The sequence below is a fragment of the Centropristis striata genome, chromosome 19 (genome assembly GCF_030273125.1).
Source record: "Centropristis striata isolate RG_2023a ecotype Rhode Island chromosome 19, C.striata_1.0, whole genome shotgun sequence".
NCBI lineage: Eukaryota > Metazoa > Chordata > Actinopteri > Perciformes > Serranidae > Centropristis > Centropristis striata.
Genome location: NC_081535.1, coordinates 20,593,967 through 20,608,849, shown reverse-complemented (window position 1 = coordinate 20,608,849; position 14,883 = coordinate 20,593,967). Strand labels below are relative to the sequence as shown.

General features: G+C 41.1%; 1 protein-coding gene across 1 annotated transcript in view; it reads left to right on the top strand.

Moving 5' to 3' along the window:
* The window catches only part of lamc3 (laminin, gamma 3), a 116,829-nt gene that overhangs the window by 94,709 nt on the left and 7,237 nt on the right, over window positions 1-14,883 (top strand). The window contains exons 13-21 of the mRNA XM_059358292.1: window positions 932-1,120; window positions 1,442-1,687; window positions 4,331-4,484; window positions 4,587-4,729; window positions 4,901-5,079; window positions 8,339-8,519; window positions 9,643-9,887; window positions 13,065-13,141; window positions 13,469-13,603. Of these exons, the coding sequence (XP_059214275.1) occupies window positions 932-1,120; window positions 1,442-1,687; window positions 4,331-4,484; window positions 4,587-4,729; window positions 4,901-5,079; window positions 8,339-8,519; window positions 9,643-9,887; window positions 13,065-13,141; window positions 13,469-13,603 (1,549 nt within the window). The remainder of the gene's footprint in view (window positions 1-931; window positions 1,121-1,441; window positions 1,688-4,330; window positions 4,485-4,586; window positions 4,730-4,900; window positions 5,080-8,338; window positions 8,520-9,642; window positions 9,888-13,064; window positions 13,142-13,468; window positions 13,604-14,883) is intronic.

Here is a 14,883-nt window from a genome sequence, read left to right as displayed (position 1 = left end):
TTGTGGTTTTCCAAGAATGTTAACACTTATTACTCTGTGGTCCTCTGTGAGCTTTAGTCAGCCAGTTATTAAATTAGAATGCCACATTGTATCACGTCACATTTTCACTGTTTCATTTCTGAAGTTGCACAGATTTAGCAACGCAGAGGAGGTTTTGAGGGTGTATGTGGGTCCTATCATCTCAGTGTGTGACGTGAGAGCCACTTCAGGTCACTGAACTGCAGCAGGAGGCAGGACTGTTTGAGTCTGAATCCTCTCCCTACTTTGCAGTCATACAGTCAGCTCTGACGGTATGTCCGTTTCTTCACTAGTGTGGATATTATCTCTAATTATCATGTTGTATCGTTCAGCTCTGCCTGCACCTCTCTGGATTCTAAACTCGGCAAAATGAGGGCTGAAACTTTGCTCAGTAAACTGAACATCAGTCAGAGATTTGGTGTATATAAAAGCATATTGACACGTGTTGCACGTGAACAAATCATTTAAATTGTTTTTTGAGCTGTGAGTTGTTTTTGTAAGGCTTTCGAAACAACAGTTTGTTTTTAAGGACATCATAGAATTGGTAATCTGTCCCACTTGGTGGGGGAATTGCTTTACTTCTTGAAGGTCTTTCGGACTGCATTTGGCTCTTATATTTCCCAAAGCAATTATAGTCAGGGTGAATTTAGTTGTCTTCCGCTCTCCATGGTGGGCTGTGGGGAATGTTTTTTTCTTTTTTTTTTTACTAGATTGGGCTGTTGAGTGTTTGGATGCTGTGTGACTGCAGTTCTGGTCAGAGACACAGCGCACTCTGCTGGCGATGGAGAACACATCATCCTCTGTGGTCTATTTTTGTCAAACACAAAGTGTGAAAAACAATGACGTGTGTAAGCAGGTGTGCATGTGTGTGTAGTAGGACTGTGTAATTGCAACACTCCCTTCTCTGTTTCAGGTGTGTGTGAGTGCTCACACTCCACCACTGGGATGACCTGTGAGCACTGCCTGGACGGGTATTACGGCAACCCTTTGATTGGCACGGCCGGTGATTGTCAGCCTTGCCCTTGCCCGGACCATACCAGCTGTGCCGAAATCGCCGCAACAGGACAGGTGGTCTGTACCAACTGCCCTGCAGGACAAACAGGTGAGATGAACCACCAACGATGTAAAATCATCATTTTTTTCTGGCACCACATGGCAAATAATGGGCTTTTTGTCAAGAACAAAATGATGAGAACATTCCCAGCAGACAGCCTGATACTGAAAAGACTGCGGCTTTAAAGCAGCTCATTTGCAGAGACTTTCATTTGACAATGCCACCTGTGATTCAGACACATCTGATATCCGTTTTTTAAATTTAATTATAACAGAGTGCGAGGCGACATGAGGATGACCTCCAACCGTGTTGTAGCTCAGCCATCCATCTAATTCCTGTCCACTCCTTTCACCTTTCCACCCCGTGTAGGGATGCGCTGTCAGATGTGTGAAGATGGTTACTATGGGGACCCTCTGGGACAATCTGGGGCAGCTCGAGCATGTGCGAGATGCGACTGCAATGGCAACGTGGACTTCAACGCGCTGGGAATATGTGACCACATCACCGGGCGATGCCTGAAATGCCTGGGACACACAGAGGGCGACCACTGCCAGCACTGCCAGCGGGGCTTCTACGGCGATGCCCTGAACCGCACAGCTGGCCAGAAGTGCAAGCGTGAGTACTGTGATGGAACATTGGTTGATTTATTCATTATTTAGTAAGAGAGAGAGCGAAAAAGAAGGATTTATTTTCTGTAGGAGGATGCTAAACTCCCCCTCCACTCAAAAAATGTGCTTACTCTTCACCTGAATGTCTGACCTTCACTGTGCAGAATGATGCATTTGCAGAGTTTCACTCTACTGCAAAAGGCCGTTTTCACATTTATTTGCTGCAATAGGAAAAGTTTCTCCATTCTCACCTTAAATCTGTATTCAAGACGCGTACATGAGGCATGACTTTGCTACATCAAACTAGTCACAAAGTAGTAGTCTACAACTACAGTCATGGTCCAATGTGTCACTTAAAGTGTGATGATGAATCTTGAAGCCACTGAAGTGGACATTTTTTTCCCCTATTTTAGATTAAGATTTTGCAAAGAGGGCTACAGGGTAAATGTAATTTTAAGAATTTACAATATGGTATCTGAACTTTTATGGAACAAGCACAAATTTGCAGTACTGCAACAACATATGTGAATGAAAAGACTTTACCTTCATACCAAATTTCAACCCCAAGGTCGGAAAATGTAGCTGCCAAAGGGTGCTGAAATTTTTATGGAGCTGCTGGTAAATCGATCAATTGCATATACTGTAGCAGTATTTTCCATTTTGGTAGATGAGTGAATCAATGAATAGACCAGTGTTTCCCAACACAGTGTTCCATGAGACAAGTCCAGGTGTGCCGTGGCATTTTTGACAACCACGCACTATTAATGCACTATACAACAACACAAAACTTTATTTATTAATTTTTAATTTCATATTTCATTACTTAGTGCGTACTCATTTCCCAGTACAGAGGCAAATTCTCACACACATGCAGTAGACATTGAATAAACAGTGTTATTAGTGTGTGTGAAAAATCATACTTTTTGAAACAGGTTGACAATTAATGTTGAATTTTTCACGTTGTGGGTTGTGGATTAATGCAACAGATATCAATAGCAAGATTTTATCTTCTTTATTTCTGACGAGTTCAGGAACATCACTGTAAACCAGAAGCGTATCCATATGAATTACTTCCTGTCTCTAAACACATGTAGCTTTCAAAGTAAGAGCACATTGAAGTGTTTACAGAATCCACCACCGAATTTACAAGAAGATTGCAAAAATATGATGCCCAAATGCAACATACAAGAAGCCTTATTCTCCTTTACAATCATTCCCTACATGTTTACAATCAGGTAAACTCATTTTTTTAAGACCAATGATTGAGATCAGGGATGATGTAATAGTGGCATTAGAAAGTGCGAGAGGCCACCAAGTTTGGGCTTTTACTGCAAAAAAACTAGCTGACTACTTTTCCCTGATTGCCCTGATTATTGGACTGCAACACATCAAAGGACAGAAAAATAAACATTCACGGTGATAAGAGTGATAACACTTGTTATAGAACCTATTTTGCACCAATATTTGGCTTGCACTTTGGTGTGCCTTGGACATAAAAAGGTTGAAAAACACTGGAATAGACATTATAAAGTTTAAGTGTCAACTTCTCCCATACATTAATTTTTTCACTGTTCATATTCAATAATGGCCATAAGTGTCAAAATATCATGTTAACCTTCTGTCCTTTTATCTAAAATTGCCCTGCAGTCCATTGAAATCCATTTAGTTTTAAATGGAGTTTCTGTCACAGGTGAAATTACTCACTCTGCGTATGAACACCTGTTTGAGTGTGGTTGGATGAGAATAGTCACATCATGGGGACTTTGCTAAGTCCAAGTGAGCTGCTAAGTGCTTTGCGCTGAGCTGATATTTCAAGCTTGAGATGCAAAAATGGCACATGACAAAGAAGAATTCAATCTGTGCAGTTTTTTTATGCGTTTTTTTGTCTGTTTTTAATGAATAGAAATTAATAAGTAATTTTAACAGCCTTATTATTATATTGTTATTCAAAGCATGGTATTGTCTGTTTAAAACCCTCAATTAAGACACTCATGACATGCCATCAATAAGCCTTTTAGGATCAAGATTGTCCTGTTCACCACAGAATAAGTAGAGTCAAGTAATAGTCAAATAGACAAATTCCATTAGAGACTACATGGCCTTGGGTTTAGCTTTTAAAGGAACTGAGAAAATGGTGCTTTCAAATGGATTTCACTAATCAATTGAAGAGTTACAATTTGACAGGTGTAGCACTCTTGAGTCATGAAAGGCAGCAGCTGAAAACGGAGTGAACAAATGGCTGTGAGTCAGAAAGATACCTCAAAAAGAAAAAAGAGCAGAAAAAGAGAGTCTTTGGGTTGGGAGAATTAAAAAAGGTCTAATTGAATGAAACATTGAAATAAAGCTACAAAGGCAGACAGAAATCCAAAGAGTAATAGCTGTGATGTGTTCATCCTCTGATTTTCTCATAATACTTCAGTTCTACCTGTCCGCCCCGGGTTGAACTTGTGCACAGAGCAATGTCAAGTAGAGATCCACGAGTCTCCCTGGTGCTGTCTGTCATTTTCTTCCATTTCTCCCTCAAGCACTTTAGAATCAAATCAATAAAATGTCCTCCATGCTAAGGTAATGCATTGCTGAAATCTGAGCAGTTAACAATATAACATTTTCATTTTTTTATTAATAATATTGTTTTATTTCTTCCCTCTAGCATGCAACTGCAATCCAGGTGGAACCTCTGGGAATTCAAATGAATGCCACCCTCAGACAGGAAACTGCCACTGCCTCGATCACGTGACAGGACGGGATTGCAGTTATTGTGAAGTTGGCTTCTTCAACCTCCAGCCAGGTGTAGGATGTGAGAGGTATGAAGATAACATGAGGAATTGGAGGAGGATTTATTGATTCCATATGATAACGCTGCTCCAAACTGAATCTATTATTAAGACATTTCCTGCCTTCCTTAGGTGCAAGTGTAATCCGATTGGCTCATCGTCCATCGCATGTCAGCCAATCACAGGGCAGTGTGTGTGTCGTGCAGGAGTGGAGGGGAGACTGTGTGATTCTTGTCGTGCTGGCTTTTTTGGATTCTCATCACGAGGTTGCAGAGGTACAGGACTTTACTTCAGGCATCACAACCGCACTATGTGCCATCCTCTAATCCTCTAATACACCCTCTAATACAGATCACACATGAAGGCATTTCTGACTCTTCAAATGTTTACCTCTGCTCCCCCGTCTTCTTCTGCTCTTATCCTGCTGTCCCCTGTCCTCTCACCAGCCTGTAACTGCGACCCAATGGGCTCCATTTCCATGCAGTGTCACAGTAACGGTACCTGCCACTGTCGGCAGGGCTTCGTGGGTTATAAGTGTGACAAATGTGAGTTGAACTATTTCCACAACCATGCCACACACCAGTGTGAGGAGTGTCCAGTTTGCTACGGCCTTGTCAAGAAACAGGTGAGTTCAGGGTTGTTTTTTGTGCATTTGTGTGTGATTGTTTGTGTAAGAAATATCTCTTATTTTAAAATTCCACATGGTCACTTTTATTTTTTTAAAGATAGCTTTTTGGGCATTTTTTGATAGTGGAGATGTTCAGAGTGAAAGGGGGAGACAGAGGGGAAGACATGCGGGAAAGAGCTCTGAGCCAGATTTAAACCCAGGCCGCCCGCTCAAGAGGACTGAGCTTTTGTGGTATGCGCTCTACCAGGTGTGCCACGAGAAACGCCCCGACGTGGTCGATTTTAACCTGCAATTTGTGATTTTTGTGGACACAGGCACAAGCTTTGACCATTAAAATATCAAAATACTGTTTTGTTGATGTGGGGAAGATACAAACAGCAGCAAGTTAATCATTACTTAGTACACTCACTGACCAATGTATTATGTACACCTGTTCAACTGCTCGATAGCGCAAATATCTAACGAGCCAATCACATGGCAGCAACTCAATGCATTTAGGCATGTAGACATGGTCAAGACGACCTGCTGAAGTTCAAAGCGAGCATCAGAAAAGAGAAGAAAGGTGATTTAAATGACTTTGAACGTGGCATGGTTGTTGGTGCCAGAGGGGCTGGTCAGAGTATTTCACAAACTGCTGATCTACTGGGATTTTCACACACAACCATCTCTAGGGTTTACAGAGAATCTGAAAAAGAGAAAAATCCAGTGAGCAGCAGTCCTCTGGGCGAAAATATCTTGTTGATGCCAGAGGTCAGAGGAGAATGGACAGACTGGTTCGAAATGATAGAAAACAGTCTGTCCAAAACACTAACTCAAATAACCACTTGTTACAACCAAGGGATGACCACACCACCACTTTATTATGTACACCTTGCTAGCTAATAAAGTGGCCGGTGAGTAGATATAAATTACTTGACCTATTACTCAGCAGCAAAAATAATTAGCTATATCACTCGTTGTATTACTTTGGTAACTCAGCTCAGTGCCTTTAAATAACTTCAAAGCCTCAACTCCCACACATCACATCTTCTTTATTAAAGGTGTAGAATTCTAAAAAGGAGACTTTGTATTTAACAAGTCTGGTTTGGAGGTACTCAGTGACCGACAACGGCAAACATATTCAAACAATCTCCAGGATCTCTGTTTCTTTCTCTTTGGTGGCACGGTTTCATTTTGGATTTCACTTTAACAAGCTGAAAGAGGCGGAAGATCTGTAGAACCGAGAGGAGTCAGGTGTTAATTCCCTGTCATGACTACAAGTTCCTTAAAAGCAGACATGTAATCCACTGTTAATATAAACATTTATGATAGTAATTTAAGTCTATAAGTAGTGTTAAAGGTGTTGTTATGTAACTGTCTTCTTACTACACTATTGAGTAGTATTTAACTCTAGAAATGCATTATATTCTAATCTCATGGTAGCCTATATGTTTGGAATGTGATAAACAATTACTTTCATCTCCAATATTGTCATGATTCTAAATTTGATAAACTGTAATATGCCACAAAATACTGAAAAAAGCCCTTCACGAGTTTGCAGAGCCGAAGATTCAAAACAATAAAAATTTACAATGTAGAAGTCGAAAAAACCCCTGCAAATTTCGTCATTTGTCAAGGTTGAACCGATGAATGTTTGGTGTGTTTTATTTAGATATATACGTTAATCATTTAATCCATTAATTTAATTGTCAATCCAACTTTTTGCTTCGGCACTAACATAAAACCTTGAATGTAAAGGCACAACTAACCACAGCTCCTGCTTTTTTTATTGAGATAAATGTCATATAAAATACAATAGTTCCATTTGAGATGTAGCATGAGGAATGTGCAGCATTTTACATAATACTACATTCAAATCTACTTGAGTAAATGTACTTATGCCCCTGCTTCAACTCTTTATTCACTTCATCTCTCTCCATTGTTGCTTTCACATTTATTAATGTGCGTTTGCTGCAAATATTCATATAAATGTTTTGCACACCATCTTGGCTCCTGCTACTGTATTATGAGGTGCAATTTGTTCTTTAAATAACACAATCCCCTGAGCACATCCTGTCTTTGTAGACCCACATGACAACCATATGGCTCCTTTGTATTTGTAGATTGCAAGTAAACAGTAGATGTGCAGTGAAACAGAAAGAGACATTTGCCCTAATGATCTCCTGTGCAGCTTCTTTCTGTCCCTTTAGATTTGTTGCAACCCACGTCTGTTTGCTAAGGTGCCGCGTCCCTGGATTTGCCTCCAGAAGCCAATCCAATACCAGCGACATGTTCAGTCTTTTGTCTGTACATATTCTTGTTCCAGCTAAAGTGGATGTGTGTTCTCTCCGGACTGGCTTGTACCTTTGTGAATGCATGCTGCGATTTCCACAGTGTTAGCAATTCAGTGAACATCCCAAGCCTTGTCTGCTCTGAACACCTGCAATTACTCCTCAGTCTCCCCCCTCCCACCGTCTCCTCACTTTCAGCCTCTCCCACCCTCTATCTTTCTGCTCACATTTTCATCCGGCTTTACACACAGGAAGGAAAAAACTAACAAGCGTGAAAAAGAGGAAGGGTGGGAAAGACCGAACGTATGATCGATGATCAAGAAAGATATTAAAAAGACGCTGGATGACAGTAAAATAAATATATATGTTATTTGTTCAGAGGCAGGGATATATTTTTGTAGCTGGTTTTAAAAGGACTGGACTGAAGACATTAACACCTCGCTTGCTACTTAATACGATAAGCAATTAAAGACATTGCTACTGCAAAACCACACACGTGCAACAAGCCTCCTGGTCTGAAAAAGGTGTGATCACAGTGAGATGACTGACTCTTTTTATAGACCCAGACAATTCACCTTCCACAGTCAACAAATTGGTGCCAATCACAGCACCTTCATTCAATTTTCAAGACCTGGACTTGCATTCTCTAACACATCTAAACCAGTTATCTCCTGAAATGCTTTCTTTGGCCACATGCTATGCCGAGAACAGTGTGAGTGGATGCAGATATAAAAACGGTGTTCTATCCTTATCCTGTTGTTGATATTCATTTATTCATTGCTTTTGTTGAAATACTACATTCTGATGTTGTGGTGTACCAAGAATCAAAGTCCTATCTCAATCCCTGTGTCTGAATAAATAAATACAGATCTGGATGGATATATATTTTGGTGTGGTAGTTGTCGCTTCAGCCCTGTGTTTCTTTGGTCTCACAAAATCTGTATTCTCATTGACACCGTCAGTGATAAATCTCTGCGCTATTACAGGCAGAAAAGCTGAGGACTCGCCTGCAGGATTTGGAGAAGCTGCTGGCTCACTTTGATTGCCGAGGTAGATTTGGGAAGCAGCACCACCTGCTGAAGTATCACATGGCCAGGCTTTATGAGCATGAGCACCAGAGGGAAGATACTCTACCCAATGCTCTGGAGGATTTTCTGGCCTTCCAAGGTAACCGCAGCCAGAAGCTAAGATAATTCCACTTGGCCTGTCATTCCTTTTAATGTTTCCTATGTGGTCATGCAAGAGACACTTGGCAGCCTTTGCTTTGTGAAATGTAGAGCTCGCTTGTGCGCCATTGTAACTATTGTGTCACATTTTGGCTACGAGATGATAACACGCCATATCAGTACATGCAAGACCAGCAAGCATGGCTAAGAAATTCGACATGAATGAACCGCCCACGGCGTTCTGCAAACGTGGCTGTTGCTCTGTCTGTGTCTCCTCAGTGTGACACTGTTACAGATACAACACAACAAAGCGATTAAATCAGGAAGCAGGCAACAATACAAACCTCTCCCAATTACTTTAACACAATGCTGATATATCCTCATTATCTTTGGAGGGGAAAGGGCTTACAGGCTCAGCTGCACAGGCCAAATGGAGACAAATCATAACAATATAGAACAAGGCGCCGTGTGACCAACTTAATCCCTATTTATATGACAGGCGGTGCATCTCTAATCCCTGGTTTATTATGATTATAGTTGCAATCACGATAACAGTTGTCTAACAACCCCCTCCCAACACCCACATACTTACACACACACACACACACACACACACACACACACACGCATAGTTACCAGCCATGCTCCTTACAACACTGGGTGGCCCAATAATGATTTAATGAGTATGTGAGAGCGACAGGCTCACTGTGCGGGCACACAGAGGCCAAACAGCACACACTGGGGCTCACACAAACTTGTTATCTCTCATTTTATATGACACAAAGTCAAAGAGACAAGAAAAGTATGTCACAAAACAAAGCAACAAAACATCCAGACGTGTACTAATTGCACTCAGCTTCAGACAAGCTAGCCGGCCAGTTAAGACTAGAAACACCACTGAATACAAAGTGAAAGTGACAAAAGTGTTACAGCTGGAAAGTATTCCTGATGGTTTCTGACTACAAACAGGTGGACGAGAAATATAAGAGTCTGAATTCGCACAGTAAATGAGAGAGATGTGTTAAAATAAGCCGCTCCAGCTACAAAGACTTGAAAGAATAATATTCTTGGTGAAATAATCCGTGAAGGACTTAATGTGCTTTTTGTGCTCTTTGTTCTTTCAGAAGCACGGGAGGCCTTCATAAAACAATTTTCCTTGCAGGAAGCTTCCACAGGCACACTCTTAGCCCAGCTGCATGGCATTACATCTACTTTGAACTGCAGCATCAGCATGACAGAGGAAGAGGGGAAGGAGAGGAGGAAGGATGAAGGGAGCAGGGGTGTGTGTCAGACCTTCACAGAGACTATGTCCACGGTCAGAGCATCTCAGAAACAGCTACAGCAAGCAACTCTGGATCTGGACAATGTGGTAGGCGGATCAAACATATTTAATCTTAACACTGTTAATGGTCCATATTCCTGCTATATATATTCTAGGTATTTCATTGGATAAAATGCTCCAACTAGTTATAATTGTGTGTGTGTTCACCCAATCCATGCAGATATTGTATGTAACATGATTGATTTTTCGTTCTTATTATGGGATGCAGCAGTTTTCTTCTCTTGGTGGAGCTCCTCTGTATAGATCAGCAAAGATCCCCCAAAGCAAAACAATATTTCTCACACCTCCACCACCCTCCTCTCTCTTCCTGGCAAATTCCAGCCTTCAAAGGAAAATCCAGAGAATGTTTGATGGACGCTAAAATTAAAAATTTTTCTCCGTCTCACCATGAAGCTTTGCAGGATACTGCTGCCATGTTATTTAGGTTCTGGGAGATGAGAGAGTGCTTGTTTTGCCAATATATAACTCTCTATTTCTGATTGTGTGTCTGTGTGTGTATGCAGACACACTGTACCTTCCTTATCACTTGGGTAAGCCTGAAGCGGCAGCAATTTAATTCCATATTAATAAGCAGAGCAGCCACCCCATATGAGGAGAAAAAAAACGCATGAGTGTCAATTGTTGATTCAGTTTTCCCATTTTTATTTGCATTTTCTCAAATTAAATGTCACTCGGGGAAGGTTTCTGCATTTGACTGTATACACATTACATTTATCAGGACAAAACTTCAGGGGATTCATTTGGAGGGTGGTTTCTCCATATGCCCCAGCTTTGAACCTTTTTGAATACATACGCTCAAGTGCAGAGGTTCATTAGATGAGTTTCATTATTTGCAGAATTAAAGCAATCCGCAGACCACAGTTTTGAGGCTGTAGTCCAGAAAAGCAATCTGAATCTAGTAAAAACCCATCCAGTGAACCTCTACACTTATATATTGAAGCAGCTGCAGTTTTTAACTGGTTAACCATCTCAGTTCAGTAAGATGCCTCTCTATGTATGACCCACATAAGCAAATGACACCATACAATACACTGCAAGATGCGGTTTTACATTATAAAGTGGTGCTCATGGAAACTGCTTTTGTCCACAGCCACAATCAACACAAAATTATAGTACCTTGTAGTTGCTTTAACCTTTAGCAAGGCAAGGCAAGGCAAGGCAAGTTTATTCGTATAGCACAATTCAACACAAGGTAATTCAAAGTGCTTTACGTACACATTAAAACAACAAGACACAATTGAAAACAGTAAAAACAGTCAATTTCAAACAGGGAAATAGAAATAAAAATATAAATAAGATAAAATAAGATACAGCAGGATAAGAAAATAGATAAAATAATAAAAAGCACAAGTCAAACATTGCGTAGTTAAAAAGTAAGGGCAGTAGAGTACAGCAGATAAGTGTTAAAGCTAAGAGTACGCTTTAGCAAACAATAGTGTTTTTAGTCCTGATTTAAAGGAGCTGACCGTTTGGGCAGACCTCAGATCTACAGGTAGTTTGTTCCACAGGTGAGGAGCAGAATAACTGAAAGCTGCCTCACCCCGCTTAGTTCTTGTTCTTGGGACACGCAACAAGCCAGTTCCAGATGACCTCAGGGGTCTGGATGCTTCGTAGAGAGGTAGCAGATCAAGCATGTAATTTGGTCCGAGACCATTCAATGCTTTGTAGACCAGCAGTAAGATTTTAAAATCTATCCTCTGACTCACAGGAAGCCAGTGTAGTGATATAAGGACTGGTGTAATATGGTCCAGTTTCCTCGTGTTTGTGAGGACTCTGGCGGCAGCGTTCTGGATCAGCTGCAGCTGCCTGATTGATTTTTTTGTTAAGACCTGTGAAGATGCCATTGCAATAATCCAACCTACTAAAAATAAATGCATGGATAAGTTTTTCCATGTCTTGTTTGGACAGAAGCCCCTTAATTCTAGCTATGTTTTTCAGGTGGTAATAGGCAGATTTCGTGATAAGCTTTAGATGGCTGTTGAAGTTCAGGTCTGAGTCAATAATTTCCCCAAGATTTCTGGCTTGATTTGTAGCTGTCAATGACATAGAGCCAAGGTGAGCGCTGATCTTAGACCTTTCATTTTTAGGGCCGAAAATGATCACCTCTGTCTTCTCTGCATTTAGCTGGAGAAAGTTCTGACACATCCACTCATTGATTTGATGAATACAGTTACTCAATGAGAGTAAGGGACTGTAGTCATGTGAGGACACTGAAATGTAGAGTTGTGTGTCATCGGCATAAGTATGATAGGAGATGTTGTGATGTTTCATAATCTGAGCTAGCGGTAGCATATAGATGTTGAATAGAAGCGGCCAGAGAATGGACCCTTGAGGAACCCCACAAGTATTGCATTTTGTAGGAATTGGATAGCGAACACTTATGTTCTACAAACTGCTGCAAACCGCCTTACTGTCAATATACCTAAAAAAAAAGTCAACATAAATGCCCAAGGTCCCTTGTTTGTGTCTGTAAAGCATCATGAGGCTGTGATTATCCTCAAGGTCACAACAGGTCATTTTACACTTTGGGGTCAAATTTTAAAAAATGGTCTCACTACAATAAAATAGTTATATGTGAACTATAATTATCACACTTGAATAAAAGTGGGCTCAATGTATCCACAATAGTCTCAGCTTTCCATGTCCAATTCCAAGACTGTTTAGAGACCCCAGTATGGAAAAAATATTCAAATACACCATTTTTTAGAAAAACTGATATGGGGATGAGATTAGCATAAATTGGGCGTGTCTGTAAAGAAGAGGCTTGTCAGTACCACTCATTTTTTTTCAGTATTCTTGAGGCCAAGGAACACACAGACCTGTGAAAATGGACATAACTTCAGAGTAGTACTTAACCTCCTTCCCACAATATATCATGACTCGATTTCTGACGAGCCTGACAGCCTGTGAAACAGGAAGAGTCACCTGGGCCTGCCAGGAGGCTGCTGAAAGTTTAAGGGTTTAAATATATGTATTCACAAATCTACGCCCAGATTTTCTCTCACACAGATCCAAAACTAACGAAACTGTCCAAGCAGCCTCAGTGTGAAAAATACCTTAATTATTAGATGGAGACTTCAGTTCACATGATTTAATTAAAGATGTCGTAACAGTCAGAAGTCTCTGCCAGGCCAGACCTATACTTTATTTCATCTCTCAGATCTACTCAGCGTGTTGCTTCCCTCTCTCCTTTTTTTTTCATAGATCTTTCCTTTTGAGGTCGTGTCAGGACCCAACAAATGGAACATAATGGTCAATGACTCACAAGCTCTAATGAGAAGGTAAGTCGGGTCAATGGACTAATTATAAGAAAAGTCCACTGTAGTAATCTGTGGAACTTCATCTCTCCTTGCTTCCACCTTTTAGCTTGTCACTGACATTGTGGTTAGGCCACTGTGAATCGATGCCCTCGGCTACTCAGAGTATGCACCATTATTATGTGGTAGTTACAGAAATCTGGACTGGAGAGCCAGTGAGGGGAAGTACTTGGTGCTGAAATCCATTTCATCTCTCCTCAGGCGGTTGTAATGGTCTGTTATTCTATGTTACTCACTAAATTCCCCTTTCTCTTCCTTTCACTTTGTCTTTCTCTTTTTCCTCCCTTGTAGTCACAGAGAAACGGCAGACCACATTGAGGCCATAGCCAGCAGGGCAGTAAGAGCCTCGGAGCAGACCTTCACTTTCCTGATGGATCTACTGCAGGACAACTCCACCGAGGAGTACATCAGGAACCTAACGGAGCAGTGAGCACAATAACGAATCCAAACACACGCCCACCCAGACAAGTACAAGCAGAAAGAGTGTCTCCCATTCACATAAAGCATCCTGTATTGCAAAATCCCAACAAGCTGCATGACTCCCTGGATTATTGTGCTTCTGCAGTATATTTCAGAGTGCACCTATCCCTGTATTACAGCTCAAGGTCTTCTTCTTCACAGCGGCCTCTTAAAGCACATTGGAGTTTAGGAGTAAGACATTTAGCCACAGGGGGACAGCTTCTCTCCACTGTAAGCCTATTGCTTTCTTGGATTTGCCGCACGCTCGCTGCATCTCCTAGCGTGTGATTGCTCTGAGGATTATCCTGAATGCCAGACAGAATGATGCAAAAAGCCCTCCGGTGGCCATGATGAGAGCAGGAAGCGAGGAACTCAAAATTGATTACCCCCTTCTAACAGTAGTCAGCTTGGTTCAGGAGAGTTGTGTTAATCTTTGGAGCACTGCTGTATGACACTGTGTGTGTGTGTGTGTGTGTGTGTGTGTGTGTGTGTGTGTGTGTGTGTGTGTGTGTGTGTGTGTGTGTGTGTGTGTGTGTGTGTGTGTGTGTGTGTGTGTGTGTGTGTGTGTGTGTGTGTGTGTGTGTGTGTGTGTGTGTGTGTGTGTGTGTGTGTGTGTGTGCATATGTGGGTGAGTGTCACTTTATAGGATGTGGATTGAGCACTTTATGCACAGATGGGTAGCATAAAATTGAATTTCCCCACACATATGTTCCTATGTGTTGGTACTTAAGCAGATCAGATGCATTTTAAAGGCAGGACAGATATCCAATCAGAAAAAGTATTCAACGAGCTACGAACAATATTCCTGTATTACAAAGCTTCAGATTAGACCACTGACTTTTAACAGTAGTTGGTTAACAATCAAGCTCTATGTCTATATTCACTTGCAGCTAATACACTATGAAAGGTTTGACTTTTACACTGAAAAACAGTTTTCAAGTACTTAAAGCAACACCAGGGAGTTTTAAACTAGTTATGAAACAGTCTGAATGTCATACTCGCTTTGATATGACCTTCATAAACAAACAAGACCATCAGTGAGAAGACCGGCAATTTCTATACAGTTATTGTAATTGCTTATTCCTGGGTTCAATTTCCTGCACACTCAGCATGCAGACCAGAAGAGCCTATGTTTACATTTCCCCAGGCAAACTTTGACAGTGAGTCATACATTGGCCAGTTAAGTTAGTCCAGAAATGTTTTCTGTTGCACCTGAAACATACTGATGTCAGGGTTCTGAACTACAC